Source organism: Streptopelia decaocto (genome assembly GCF_964273445.1).
Source record: "Streptopelia decaocto genome assembly, chromosome: 1".
Classification (NCBI taxonomy): domain Eukaryota; kingdom Metazoa; phylum Chordata; class Aves; order Columbiformes; family Columbidae; genus Streptopelia; species Streptopelia decaocto.
This window is the reverse complement of record NC_138663.1, coordinates 210,801,589-210,815,112: the sequence shown is the minus strand read 5'-3', so window position 1 is coordinate 210,815,112 and position 13,524 is coordinate 210,801,589. Positions and strand designations below refer to the sequence as shown.

The window sequence follows — 13,524 nt, the reverse complement described above, 5'->3', positions numbered from 1 at the left end:
ACAGACCTGGTTTTTATCCACATTGCATGGCAGCAACCCCTGTTTTTTTTGTTTTTTGGAGAATAACGAAGAGAGAAGAAGAAGGCACGGCCATGCCGGGGTGAGAGCTGCTCACATCGACCTGTTTATAGCCCCACGTGAGCAGTTGCCTGTCCAAGAGGCAGCACCTGCACTCACTTAGCAGCTTGTTTGGGCTCCTGTCCAGCACGCCAAGACCTCCTGGTTCCTGGCCCGGGTTTGCCCCCAACCTTCGCCTGACCCCCGTGCCCGCTGCCAGCTCCAATCTCCATTTTCAGCCCCAAAACAGATGCGAGTGGGGCGGGATGATCCCCTGATGATGAGCAAAGCATCTGTGGGATGCTCTCTGCTCGCCTCGGTCCTGCATCCCAACCCCGAGGTGTCTCCTGAGGGGATCAGACCCCACCAGGATGAGGATCAGACCCCACCAGGATGGGGGTCCCATGCCACTGGGATGGGGGTCCCCAAGTCATAACACAGACCCCACATGGAAAGAAGAGCCGGCGCAGGAGGCTGAATCAAGAAGGCGCTTTAATCAGATTTATCAGACAGCTTTCGATCTCCAAATAAATAGATTTATCAAAACAGAATAAAACAAGAAACCAGGGATAAATACATGTACCAGAACAACCTGAAAATCCCCCAAAGCTATTTCCAGACAGGGGGAGGGCGATGCTGCTGCACACCCTCCTCCCCTCACTGCAGAAATTGTCCTGTTCGCCCTTTGGGAGATGCCCCTCCTGTGAATACAGCCCAGTAGATATTATGTAGGATATATATAAGTATATTGCATAATAACATGCTTAGTAGCGACCTTAGTGCAGTGTTTGGGGTCTCAGACCCTGTCAGCAGGTGGGTCCTCCCAAAAACTACATCTTCAAGTGACCTGCAAAGGAGGGAAAAGAATCCTCCCAGCTGCAACAGAGGAGAAAACCCCAAGATTTTTCATGAAATACCCTTTGGAGGGTATTCAGCCAACGAAACCCTTTGTAGATCACAAGAGAGGAAATAAGGATGATTTTTCTCTCCCTGCTGGTCATCTTTATGGCGGTGGTGGTAAAAAGCATGGTCATTTTCTGCTTTGCTGCTAGCTCCTGATGCTCTTCAGAACTGTCGGGGTGTCAGGGACGTGTCCCACCTCTTCACGTCGCTCCAGGTCTCACGTTCCTGCCGTGTCCCCTTCCTCCTTCCGCACCATCGACACCTTTGGATCTCTGGAGAGAGGCACCTCCACGGCTGCGGCTTCAACGCGGTTCAATTTGGTTCATTCGCTGGAGTTTCTGTAATTTACACTAGTGTATCCTTTATTGCTGTGCCAGTCTATTTAATAATGCATTTTTTTTTCGTATATATGTGTATGTGTGTGTGTGTGTGTAGATAAATCAATAGCTAGGTTAAAGTTTGTTGGGGTTTTATTTGCTTTACAAGTTCTTTGTTTCTTTCTCTGGGCTCTCTGTCATCCTCAGCTCTGACGTCTGGGCTCGGAAGATGTTCCAGTGACCTGGATGAGCAGAGACAAGACACTCATTGGCAATTACGCTTGGAGAGGGAAAACGCAAGTTACACCATGTGTAGCATCTCCACACTGGAGGATCACGCTGGGGGAGACGTCTACTTGCAACGCTGGCCAGAGCAGCTCATCAGTGGCCCCATAATTCAGCCCTACACCTTGCCATCTTGCAATTCAAAAGGTATTTAAGGGACCCTGTATACGTCCCACAATGCAATTAACAGCACAATCAATGGCATTTCCAGCGCTTTCTCTGGAAAGTACTGGAAAGTACAAAAGGAGCTCAGGCTGGAATGGGGATAAATCCCCCACTCTGCCTCCTCAAAGGTGCTTTAATGTGAAGGGCAGGGCCACGTCTTCCCCGGTGTGTCTGGGATTTGGGTTGACTCTGCCTCTCAGGGGGGAAAAGCATCTTCCTTGTCCTCCAACTCATCATCAGAAAGCTAAAATTCACATTTTCTGGGCCATGGGCAGGTTTGCTTCCATCCTCCCATCTGTCAGCCTCATTTCTTTGCGGTGGGTTGCTAAACCCTCCCGCTTTATACTGATTTTCTGCTGCTGCCCCAGCCTTGGCTCTTCGTGTGGGGCTTTGCAACCACATACAGTTGGTGAAGATCCTGCTGCAGGAGGAGAAAACCCCCCCAACAGATGCCCCCACAGCCTCGCCGATGAGCTGCAGACTCCCCACAAAGCAAACGCACTGGAGCAAGCTGGGCAACACCCCAAAAAATGAGCACAAAGCATCCCGATCCCTCTCCTTGCTCCCCCAAAACATCAGCATCCTTGTATTTGCAGGAGGTGCTTTCGCTCCAGGTCGCCTCTTCCCCCATAATCCCGGCGAGGATCATGCAGCCCTAATGTTGTCATCCCCAAGGGGGGCATATTTTCTAGCTGAATTAATCTCCTGTGGTGAAGAAATCACCGGCCAATGCTTTCCTAGAACTTGTGGCAACAGCAGAGGGACGGTTTCACAACAACAGGGTTATTTGTCTGGGGAAACTGAGGCAAGAAGAAGGGTGAACGTGCCGGCGACCCCATCAGGGTGTGAAACCCAACCTGGGAGCAGGGGCTTGAAAATCCCCCCAGGGTTTGCTCAAGAGTTGTTGTCTGGAAGGGATTGGAGGTGAAAACACATCTCCACGCCCCTTGGGGCACTGGGTGTGCTGGTATGCACCGGGCAGCGGCCCCGTTCCCGGCTGAACTGGTGACCCGGGGGTGCCGGATGATTCCGGAGCGGCTCCGATCCAAACTCGACCCGTTAAACTCGAACACCAGCCCAGGCGAAGAGGCAGCGCAGCCGTTTGCTCCGCGCAGGCACTCTCGGCACGCGCGCCGGCATTCCTGCTTTTTGTAACATTTACGCACATCCAAAAACATTAAGAACGATTTTTTTTTTTTTTTTTTAATATTTCAAGAGTTTATATTTTTCAAATCCCTTGCATAATTTTTTTTTCTTTTTTTGGCCCCGTAACGCCAGATGGATTAGATATAAAAACCCAACATTTTTACGGGCTTTGGAGAGACGGAGCCTTTGGATTTCACAAGCGTGCATCCACTTTTAGAAAGCTGGCTGCCCTTTCTGATACCGTAAAGTGAAAATGTGACTGCTAACCAGGAGTGTTGCATACACATGTGAAAACAGGTCAGCCCTGACCCAGCTATGTTTGCACAAGCCTTTTCCCTACGGTTGAGCCGGGATTTACACAGCGGAACAACAGCAAAACACGGGTGTTTTTGAGGCGCAGGGTCTGCTGGAAGGAGCAGGGAAATGGGATTTATCTCTCCCTACCTTCGTTCGTCCTGGTGATCAGCCTGAAGTTCCGCGCTTCTTGCTTGAATTCCAGTTTGCTGATCTTCTTGGTCTGGATCAGATGAAATATTCCTGCAGAGGGAATCAGACTCCATGATGCTCAAATTAAGGCTCAGACAGGTTTGGATGCACGTTTTTCTGTACTCTCCTGAGATGTAAAATGGGGCTGCACAAAATGCCCCGGGGTCCTGGTTTGGTGTGGGACCTGCTGCCGAAACCTGGTGGGAGTTTGGGGTTGAATCCAGGGCTGGCCAAGGACCAGGAGAAATCTCATTTGGAAACAGCAACTGCTCGTTAAATCAGAACGCGGCAGGGACAACACCGTGAAGCAGGTGAAAACAATAAGATTTTGTTGCTTTGAGAAGCATCTTGTGCTGGAGGAATTCTCATCTCCCTCAATACCATAAGAGAAATTAAGGTGAGACCAACGGGATCCCCATCCTCTCTGCTCACTCTTGACCCCCAACCGCAAAGGCCCCTCCATCCTCAGATGTTTTCCTTTCCTGGAAGCAACCAGGGACCGAAGTTTTCCATCCCTCTGCCCCCAGCCCTGAAACTCCTCCAGGATAGGAAAAAAGCCACAAATGACCTCAGCAGAGATTGATATTTCTGTCCGTGCCAGCATCATCCCATTAGTGGAGGTGCCTGACTCAGACGTTTGACCCAAGAAAATCAGAACCTGCATTAAGCAAGAGAAGCGACCTTTCTGCGGGATTAAGGGTTATGATATTTGTATTCGCTCACAACGCGTGACAAACCAGGCAGGTATGTTAGGAATATCCTTCCCCACCTCTCACCCGTGTGTCCAGCCACTCTCTGCCAGCAGATGGGAGAGACAACATGGTCCTGGTCCCCCTTATTTGGTGAAGAGACTTTCCCCAATTCCCAGCAGCAATTACACATAAAAAGAGTATGTAACGAACGGGAACCGGCTAGTAATCCATATAAATGAGATGTTACACACTGTGGAAAATTAATATAGGAAGTCAAAGACACCCGGACAAATATGTGGATATTTGGACTATTAATAAGTCCTAGAAGTGGATCAGGGAAGAAGTCCTACCAGTAACAAAAGAAGAGACTGGATGGAGATAATAAAACTGTTAATGACGCAAGAAAGGCACAAGTGTTCAATAAATCCTCCTGGTCTATACTTAGAAAGGAGCAGGAGGGTGTGCTTATAGTCCCCATGGCTGATGAAGCACTTTCCAGTACATTAGTAACCAAGAGGATATTTTAAACAAGAGCCAGAAGAGATAAACATCTTTTAATCAACCGACCTAGATAACGCTCACCCAAGAGCCCTCAGAGAGCTGGCTGAGACCTTTGGGCCCCCGGATGGTTGTTTCTGACATATGCCAGGAGCTGGGGAACAGCGGAGGAATGCGGCCGATGCTCCAGCACGAACAAGAAGAGCACGAAGAGCCGCAGGGCGACTGCGATCCACCAAACAGGAGATATGGGATAGAGCTGGTAAAGGCTGATGCTGTTTTCTGGTGATCAGATCCCACCCAGCAGAAAGGATCATTCTTGGCAAAGTTTGGGATGAGATGGAGGGAGGTGGTGGGGCTGTCGGGCAATTACCACCTTTCTTGGTGCTCTAAAGGAGGCTTGTAAGATGGCGACAGGGCCTGTTGCGATAACACAAGGGGTGATGGATTTATACTAAAGGAGAGATATTCAGGTGAGTCATGAGGAACAAACTGTTGGCCCTGAGGGTGGTGAGAGCCTGGCCCAGGTTGGCCAGAGAAGAGGTGGATGAACCATCCCTGGAGACATCCCAGGCCAGGCTGGACGGGGCTCTGAGCAACCTGAGCTGGTGAAGATCTCCCTGCCATGGCAGAGGGGGCACTGGGGGAGCTGGGAAGGTCCCTTTAACCCAAACCATTCTGCAATTCCATGATTATATGTTTTAGGCACTGCTTCAGGAACAAACAACAAGCAGAGTCCAGCAGAGCACAAGGTAGGAATTAAGGACCAATGCCATCACAAAGGGAGTTTTTCATCTTAAGAATTCATCTCATGCCAAGAAAGGCCTTGAGGTGCTGGAGCGAGTGGAGAGAAGGGAACGGAGCTGGTGAGGGGCTGGAGCACAAGTGTGATGGGAGCAGCTGAGGGACCTGGGGGGTTCAGCTGGAGAACAGGAGCTGAGGGGAGACCTTCTGATCTCTGAACTGCCTGAAAGGAGCTTGGAGCCAGGGGGGTCGGGCTCTGCTCCCCAGGAACAAGCGCCAGGAGCAGAGGAAACGGCCTCAAGTTGCGCCAGGGGAGGTTGAGGTTGGATGTGGGGAACAATTTCTTCCCCAAAGGGCTGTGGGGCATTGGAACAGGCTGCCCAGGGCAGTGCTGGAGTCACCATCCCTGGAGGGCTGGACAGACGGACATGAGGTTCTCAGGACATGGGGCAGTGCCAGGGATGGGGAATGCCGGGACTCGGTGAGCTTGAGAGTCTCTTCTAGCTAAAATGGTTCTATGATTCTGTGGTTCTATCTTTCCTAATTTTGAAGAGACAAGTAAGAAACAGGCTCTTCCACAGTGCCATTCTGTCCATCCTAATATGGGTGGACGGGACATATCATAACTGGTTCTGTCCACTGACTACATGCGGAACCAACATGGCTCTTTAAACACCCTACTCAATGCTGGGCTGGGCAGTTAAGTAAGTCTAATTCAAAAAACTGGTCTTGGGACTTGCTAAGTCATCTGCAAAATAAGGTCATGTCAGGTGGATGGACACAGGATCAGGAGTCCAGGTGGGTATATGAAACCCATGCCAGCAGGACACAACCTTTGACTAGAGTCCTGCACCCCGTATTGGGCTCTGCACTTCAAGAAAGACACAGAGTCCAGAGCAGAGCTATGGGAAGGACCAGAAGAGGAGCAGAAATTTCTGACATCAAGGAAATACTGAAAAAAATCAACTGCTGAAACTGTAAGAGATGACAGAGGCCGGTCTCAGATCTGCAGGTTTTCAGGATAGAAAGGAATATTTTGGTCAATGTCTAATCAACAGGTTGGCAGCTTAAATGTGGGAAAGAGGTCCACGAGGGGACTGCACCTCCAAGTATAGTCCAGGACTCCAGCAAGGCAGGGTGAAGTCAACAACAGAGTCTCCAAACCTTGCTGGTCCCTCTCTGATCGTGCCTGTGCCTTTGTTGTCATCATGCCCCATGATAATTCCTGCTCTAAAACACCAGCGAGTCACGTTTCAAAACTTCTGAGGTCATCAGACCCCTGAAAATCGTAGGGAAGTCCCACCACAACTCATCTGGGAGTTGGTTGTGCATCACCAGTGAGCTGGTTAAAGCTTTCAGCTGGGGGTTGGCATTGGTTTCTCCTCCCAACTCCTGCCTTGTGGAGGAAACCATCCCGGCACAGAAATAGATGTAGCCACGTAGGTATCACAAGCCCTTACAAAGGCAGATGGACGGGCTCCAGGCGTGACTTGCAGCCTCTTTTCTCCACACACGCTGCTCTGTTGGTAGAGTGATGGACCATGGCGAGGTGGAATCCATATGTGCCTGAGCTCATGCTCCTTCCCAACAGTAACACTTTGCTCTGCCAAGCAAAAGAGCTATGTTGGCCTCGGGGACAAGGGCCTCCCCTGTCCTTGGCTGGCAGGGCTCAGGAGCTCCGTGCAGACATGAAGCTTTTGGCCTCAGAAGGTGGCAAGAAGGTTTGGGTGGTGACCTCTGCCAAGGAGCTAGGAGAGGAAATGGTGGGGCCCAGACAGTGCGGGCTCAGAGCTGTCCTCCAGCTACAAGGTGCCATTGTGAAGGAGGATTTGCCGACAAGGGGGGGAGGATGGGGAGAGGGGCACCATGGAGGATGGAGGATGGGAGGGGGAGGATGGAAATATGGTGGCAGCCAGGGTTCCATCTCTGGATTTAACTTCTCCAGCTACCATCCACATGTGTCCACCCTTGGCGACTGGGAAGAGCCAGCCCCAGGAGTGCTGAGGTCTCCTTAGGGTGTGAGATGAGACACAAACATACCCAAGAGACCAGAATATCTGCCCACACATGTCCAGAAGACACCCAGCTATAGGGGCTGAGGGTCGCTGAAGGCATATGTGCGATGAGACCAACCTCAAGTGCTCAAGGCACAAATTCTGTCCAATGGAGACTCAGGTCTGGGGCACTGTGATAGAATCATAGAATGTCCTGAGTTGGAAGGGACCCACAAGGATCATCGAGTCCAACTCCTGTCCCTGCACAGGACACTCCACAGGTCACACCATGTCTCTGAGGAGGTTGTCCAGTCTCTTCTTGAACACTGTCAGGCTTGGGGCTGTGACACCTCCCTGGGGAGCCTGTTCCAGTGTCCAGCACCCTCTAGGTGAAGAACATCTCCCTAATATCCAACCTAAACCTCCCTGCCACTTCCTTTCCGGGGAGCAAGAGAAACACAACACAAATATCTACTGGACGGAGTGTTCCTAGTGGAGATAGGCTCCTCTAGTCCGTAAAAGCGTTGGAAAGCTAAAGGTATGGGGACAGAGCAAGAGGTTGGTGCCATTTTGCTGTGGTGTATTTGCTGTGCTTTGACCTCTGGAGGACACCCCAACAGGAGCATCCAAATCCACCCATCCAAAAAGTGAGCCGGGGGTAATTCATCCCCCTCTGTGTGCACCATTGCAGCTTTGCTCCCAGTGATGAGTAGACTGGGCAGGGGGGAAAGAGCAAAAGCAGAAATATGGAATGTCTAGAACAAATTTTTGTTTAGTTTTCCATGTGTGTTTGGCATGGAAGCGGGCAGGGTTGGAGGAGCAGCCCCGTGGCCCTTGCCTTGTTTGCCCACGTGCTGTGCTTCTGGATGGTGTTGCATCTTATGACGAGGTACACTGGGGCCAAAAGTGGTTTCCAACCCTTGGTATGCACACAACTGCGGCAAAAGAGTGCGAAATGGGGGAGTTAGAAAAGCCAACCTGCTCTCAGCAGGTTTCAAGTCACTACATGAGGTCTGGAGCACCACTAGAAAAGCCTGAAAAATTGAACAAAGCTTGGAAAGCACCGGGTTTCTACACACACCTCCTCCGTTGCTGGCTGGTTTCATTACGGTCCTCACCTTTAATCAGCTTCCAGTTGTAGATTTCCACATCTTCTGCTGTCTCCTTCTCAATCGCGATCGTCCTGAGGATCTCCTTGGAGGTTTCCGAGCTTGGCGGCACAAACATGTAGACCAGGACACGGTTGGGGTTCTTGCCACACCGGGTGGTGACTATTTCATCAGTGGGTTTCACCCTGGTTTCTAGGCAAAAACAAGAGTCACAGAATGGTTTGGGTTGGAAGGAACCTTGACAACTCCCCCAGTGCCCCCCCTGCCATGAGCAGGGACATCTTCACCAGCTCAGGTTGCTCAGAGCCCTGTCCAGCCTGGCCTGGGATGTCTCCAGCGATGGTTCATCCACCACCTCTCTGGCCAACCTGGGAAAGGATCTCACCACCCGCAGAGTCAAAAATTCCTTCCTCATGTCTAGGACATGAAAAAGGACAGAGTTGATTAAACAGGGGCAGGACAGAGCTTGGAGGAGCATCTCAGCACTCAAGTCAAGGGAAAGGCATCTTGTTGGGTCTCTGAATGGGACCCTGGCTCCCAGGGTCTGCTCACCAGCGCTGAGATTGGCAGTGAAGGAAGATGATAACAGATTTGTGGAGCTGCTCATTCCCATATTTTCCATTCCCTTTGATTCTGGTGGCCTCTATGCCAGCAGGGGATAGGGAAGGGGGATTTTCTCCACCTGGATCCCCTCTACCTGACACAGAGACCTTGGTGCCATCACCCAGGCTGAATTCCCCGCTTCCCATCTCGCTCCCGTTGCCATCTCGGAGGAGAAACGTCAGCAAAGCGAAGGGATGAGCCCGCAGAACAGGAGCCAGCGCCGTGGCTGGGCAACGTGCCCGGCTCAGCCCCACGGGTGGGCTCAGCCTCAGCCCAAGCCCCCACCCCACACGGGGTGCAACGGTGTGAAGACCCACATCGGGGGCACCAGCAGGACCCTACGTGACTTTTTCAACACCCTTGCTAAAGGAGAGCTGCTAATTTTTTAATTTTTCCTTTGTGTATCTGGAGTAATTAAGAATCCCCCACGGTTTTTGGAAGGAGATTTATTGCCTTTGGTTGTGGTCCTTGGAAGGCGGAGGAGCCCAGCTCTGCTGAATTTAGCCTTGTTCTCCCCGTCATTTTGGATGCTGAAGCTTTTTACACTACTCGAAAGAAAGTCTGGCTATAAATAGACACGTGGGGTTTATTTTAGTAGGACAGTTATTTTAGGCCTGATTCTGCTCTCCCCTGCTCTTTCTGGGATGGTCCTGAGCTACTTTTCTTCAAGGGGGGATGGAAATCCCAATTTAAAGTGTTTTTTCAACAATGGGAAGACAAGTGCTCAGCTCCGCAGGCTCAAAGTGACACGAAGCGAGGTGACCACAGCCCACCACCCTCATCAGTGTCACCACGGGTGAAAACCTCCATCCCAGACCGTGAAACTTCACCCACTCCACGGCTGCTCTTTGCATCAATTGAGCCAGCTCCACCTTCATGACAGAGGAGGAACCACATGTCCTTGCAGGTACAACAGATATTTAACAACCTCGGACCTTTGTGCTTGAGCCACTCGATGGCCAATGGTGTTGGGGAGGAAGAGTATGGACAACCCAGGGGTCCTGGCCACCAGCTCTGTCCCCAGAAGCCCCATGGTGTCCCCACCCAACCAAAGCATCATAGCAATTCCCCTTTGATTGGGATCCCTTTTTGCAAATAGCAATAGCTCAGCGTTTCTCTCCAAGATACTGGGTACAAAGGAGGAAGAGGAGGACAGTGGTGGAAACTGCCTGGAAAAAGGACGGTGGATTAAACCTCCATGCAAGGAAGCAAAGGACAAGCTTGTAACTTGGCTGAGCAGTGTGTATGTGTGTGTGATCGTTATCTGTGAGTACTGGAAAGCAAGAAGAAAATAATTTTGGCTGGGTCAGAGTGTTTAACTGCAAATAAATGATGATTGAAGAGCAGACAAGAGATCCCAGCAGAGAGAGTCATAGACTTTGAACCAGAAAGACCCACTATAATGGGAATGCAAGACTGGAAGGGCCCTGCTCAGTCATCACACCCCATTCCCACCAGGCACCACGTCATAAATCCTGCTCATAAACATATCAGAAACCTTATTAAAACAAGCTGAGCTTCTGCCCTTCACTCCCCCGGGGAGGCCATCCCAGAACCTCCCTGCACAGAGGCTGGAAAACCTCGAAAATCCCCACCTGAAATTATTTTGCAGCCTGTTTGCCCCAACTCTTGAACATGGCAACACCCCTTGGTTGTTCCCCCTGGTGACACCCCCTCCACGAAACCACCTTGAAGATGCATATCAAAGGAGATCACCCAGAGATGGCTGCATCTTCAATCAGGCTTAAAGAGACATGGGTATCTTTAAACTCTCTAAGGAAGCAGTGGGTGGTCCACCATCTAAACATCTACTGCTGGATGATGGCACAGAGAGGTATAACCCATAAAACGTTCTCCAGTGGGAACAGGAGAAAATCTCATGCCCTGCCACATCTTTATGGTTGGACTCAGTGATCTTAAGGGTCTCTTCCAACCAAAATGGTTCTGTGATCTTTGCCTGGCTTGAGGTAAACACTTTCCAAAGGCCAAGAAGTGGCTGAGACCCAAAATCCGTTGAACGTGAAAATAAAGAGGTCCTTCCTCTCCACCACGTCCCAGCCCCAGTACCAGCCCAGTTCTATCTGGTCCACTTCAATAGTTGAGCACCTAAACCTCCCCTCCCAGGCACATGGACCTCGATGCACATTGAAACTAAACCATGAGTGACACAGACAACCCCACACGAAAGTGTCCTCCTAATTTTCAACGCACATTTCAGCTGCCACAATTTAACCCTACAACTTCTTGTCCCAGCTGGAAGTCTGGAGAAAAGAACATGCCCTCTCCCTAGAAAGCATCTTCTACCTCTCCAAGGACTCTTAGTGTGTCTCTGCTTGGACATCTTTCTCCAGACGACACCCACCCAACAGATAAAACCTTTTGGGATCAGCGCAGCTTCCTCACCTTGGGTCAGTCCCGCTGCCCTCCAAGCCAAACCAACCCTTACATAAGTGCTGAACTCACCTGGTGTGAATTCAAGCCACCAGCGATGTGAACATCTACACATCTGCTCTGGGCTTTACACCAAGGTTAAAGGAACTGGTTGGCAGCTACAGGAGCAGGTGGAATGTCACCTACCTGGACATATTTTACAGCATTTCCCATCGACTTTCTCTGGGTGGTTACACGGATACTCCTTGGGGCAGGTGATCTTCTGACAGTCCTGGACGCCGTCCCTGCAAGTGCAGAGGATGCAGGGCAGGAGGCCGTAGAGCCGGAAGACGGGGTGCCACACTTCCCCGTGGGAGTAGGTCTTCCCGTTGTAAACACAAGCTGGAGGAAAGAGAGGAAAGAGTTGCTGGTGGAAATAAACCCTCCTCCTCTTTGTACACCCAAGGCGTGGTGGAGCTCAACACATTTCGCCACCTTGGAAACAGGTGTCCCTGCTGTCTTGAGGAACATGGTCCTCTGGCAGCAGTGGACACGGGGATATTGTAGCCAGCCCACCAAGGAGGTGCCATGGGGCAGGAGGACCAGATCTAGTAGATGGACGCTTCTGGAGTCAACCACTCAGGTAGGGGCGAGTGGTAAGTGTGGGCAGGACCTCACCTGCCTCCAAGTCTCTGCAAGCCCAGGGTCTCTCCGAGGCTGTCACAGGCATGAAGCACAGTGAAGAGTGCCACCTGCTGACTCCTCCATGAAAATTTTTGAAGGTCCTAAAATTTCCTCCAAGGCTTCATCTCCAAGGGCTGGAGGGAGCCCTTCTGGAGACACAGTGGTGGGAGAGCCCTCAAGAGGAGAAGGGACCTGTCTTTTCCCCTTTGGCTCCATGTGGTTGCCTCCTTGTCTCATGTTCCTACTCTCTCCTCCAGTAGGAATATCAAAGAACTGGGAGAGACCCAGCCCGTGGTGGGTGGGAGCAAGGAGAAACATCCTGCCCCTATGCAGCACCACCTTGGCAGGACCATGTGGAGTCTTCCAGCTGAACACCTCCCTTCCCAGGTCCCACATCTCCAAAACACCCCAACGACCAATTTTCTTTCAACACTTTTTGGAAAGCGGTAGATTTGTGCAGTCAAGGGGCTGTGGGTCAACAGGGCTGAGATAGCTGGGTGAGGAGGTGTGGCTGTGGAGGAGTGGGAAGTAGGACTTGGTGGTGGAAACCTGCTCCTGAAGCAGATTCCTTGGAGAATTCACCTGAGGTTATGGACAAACAGCCTGGCCCCTCCAGCCCTTACCTTTCTTGTGCTTCTCTTTCATGACGATCTTGACCGTGGTGCCACCTCCTCCCTTGGGTTTGAAGTTCCTGGGGATGAACTCCAGGGAGGAACTGAGAATGGTGGATGCGGTGGTTCCAGGTGGCTTCCTGCCCATCGCTTCCCCTGAGCACTGGTCTTGTGAGTGCCGCTGCGAGTAGTCAGAGAGAGGAAAGGGACTCAAACCCAGGCTGTTGGGTTGTTCTCTCTCCAAAACATGATGGAAAAAGCCATGCAGTGTCCTGCACACCTTCCATCAGGAGAGGAGGGTCCAGAGATCACAGGGATGAGCTATCTTGATGCCTGCCACCCTCTAATGTGGGTGCTGAACAGTTTGTGTCAATGCCCCACACTGGTGTCCTCTATATGCTGCGTGTGGGTCACCTTCATGGGGGCAGCACCCTTCTCATCCCATGCTCAACCCCAGGTCCTACATCACTAACACGAGCAGGGAAATAGAATCATAGAATCATTTTGGTTGGAAGAGATCCTCAAGAGCGTCAAGTCCAACCATTCCTCACCCCTGGCACTGCCCCATGTCCCTGAGAACCTCATCTCTGTCTGTCCAACCCTCCAGGGATGGTGACTCCAGCACTGCCCTGGGCAGCCTGTTCCAATGCCCCACAGCCCTTTGGGGAAGAAATTGTTCGCCACATCCAACCTCAGCCTCCCCTGGTGCAACTTGAGGCCGTTTCCTCTGCTCCTGGCGCTTGTTCCTGGGGAGCAGAGCCCGACCCCCCTGGCTCCAAGCTCCTTTCAGGCAGTTCAGAGATCAGAAGGTCTCCCCTCAGCTCCTGTTCTTCAGCTGAACCCCCCAGGTCCCTCAGCCG

General features: G+C 51.4%; 1 protein-coding gene across 1 annotated transcript in view; it reads right to left on the bottom strand.

Moving 5' to 3' along the window:
• Window positions 1-531: 531 nt before the first annotated feature.
• CHRDL2 (chordin like 2) overlaps window positions 532-13,524 on the bottom strand; it is a gene marked incomplete at its 5' end in the record, with an annotated part of 28,997 nt that continues 16,004 nt past the window's right edge. Inside the window, 5 exons of the mRNA XM_082061489.1 lie at window positions 532-1,519; window positions 3,318-3,410; window positions 8,406-8,588; window positions 11,577-11,771; window positions 12,677-12,845. Of these exons, the coding sequence (XP_081917615.1) occupies window positions 1,440-1,519; window positions 3,318-3,410; window positions 8,406-8,588; window positions 11,577-11,771; window positions 12,677-12,845 (720 nt within the window). The 3' untranslated portion in view covers window positions 532-1,439. The remainder of the gene's footprint in view (window positions 1,520-3,317; window positions 3,411-8,405; window positions 8,589-11,576; window positions 11,772-12,676; window positions 12,846-13,524) is intronic.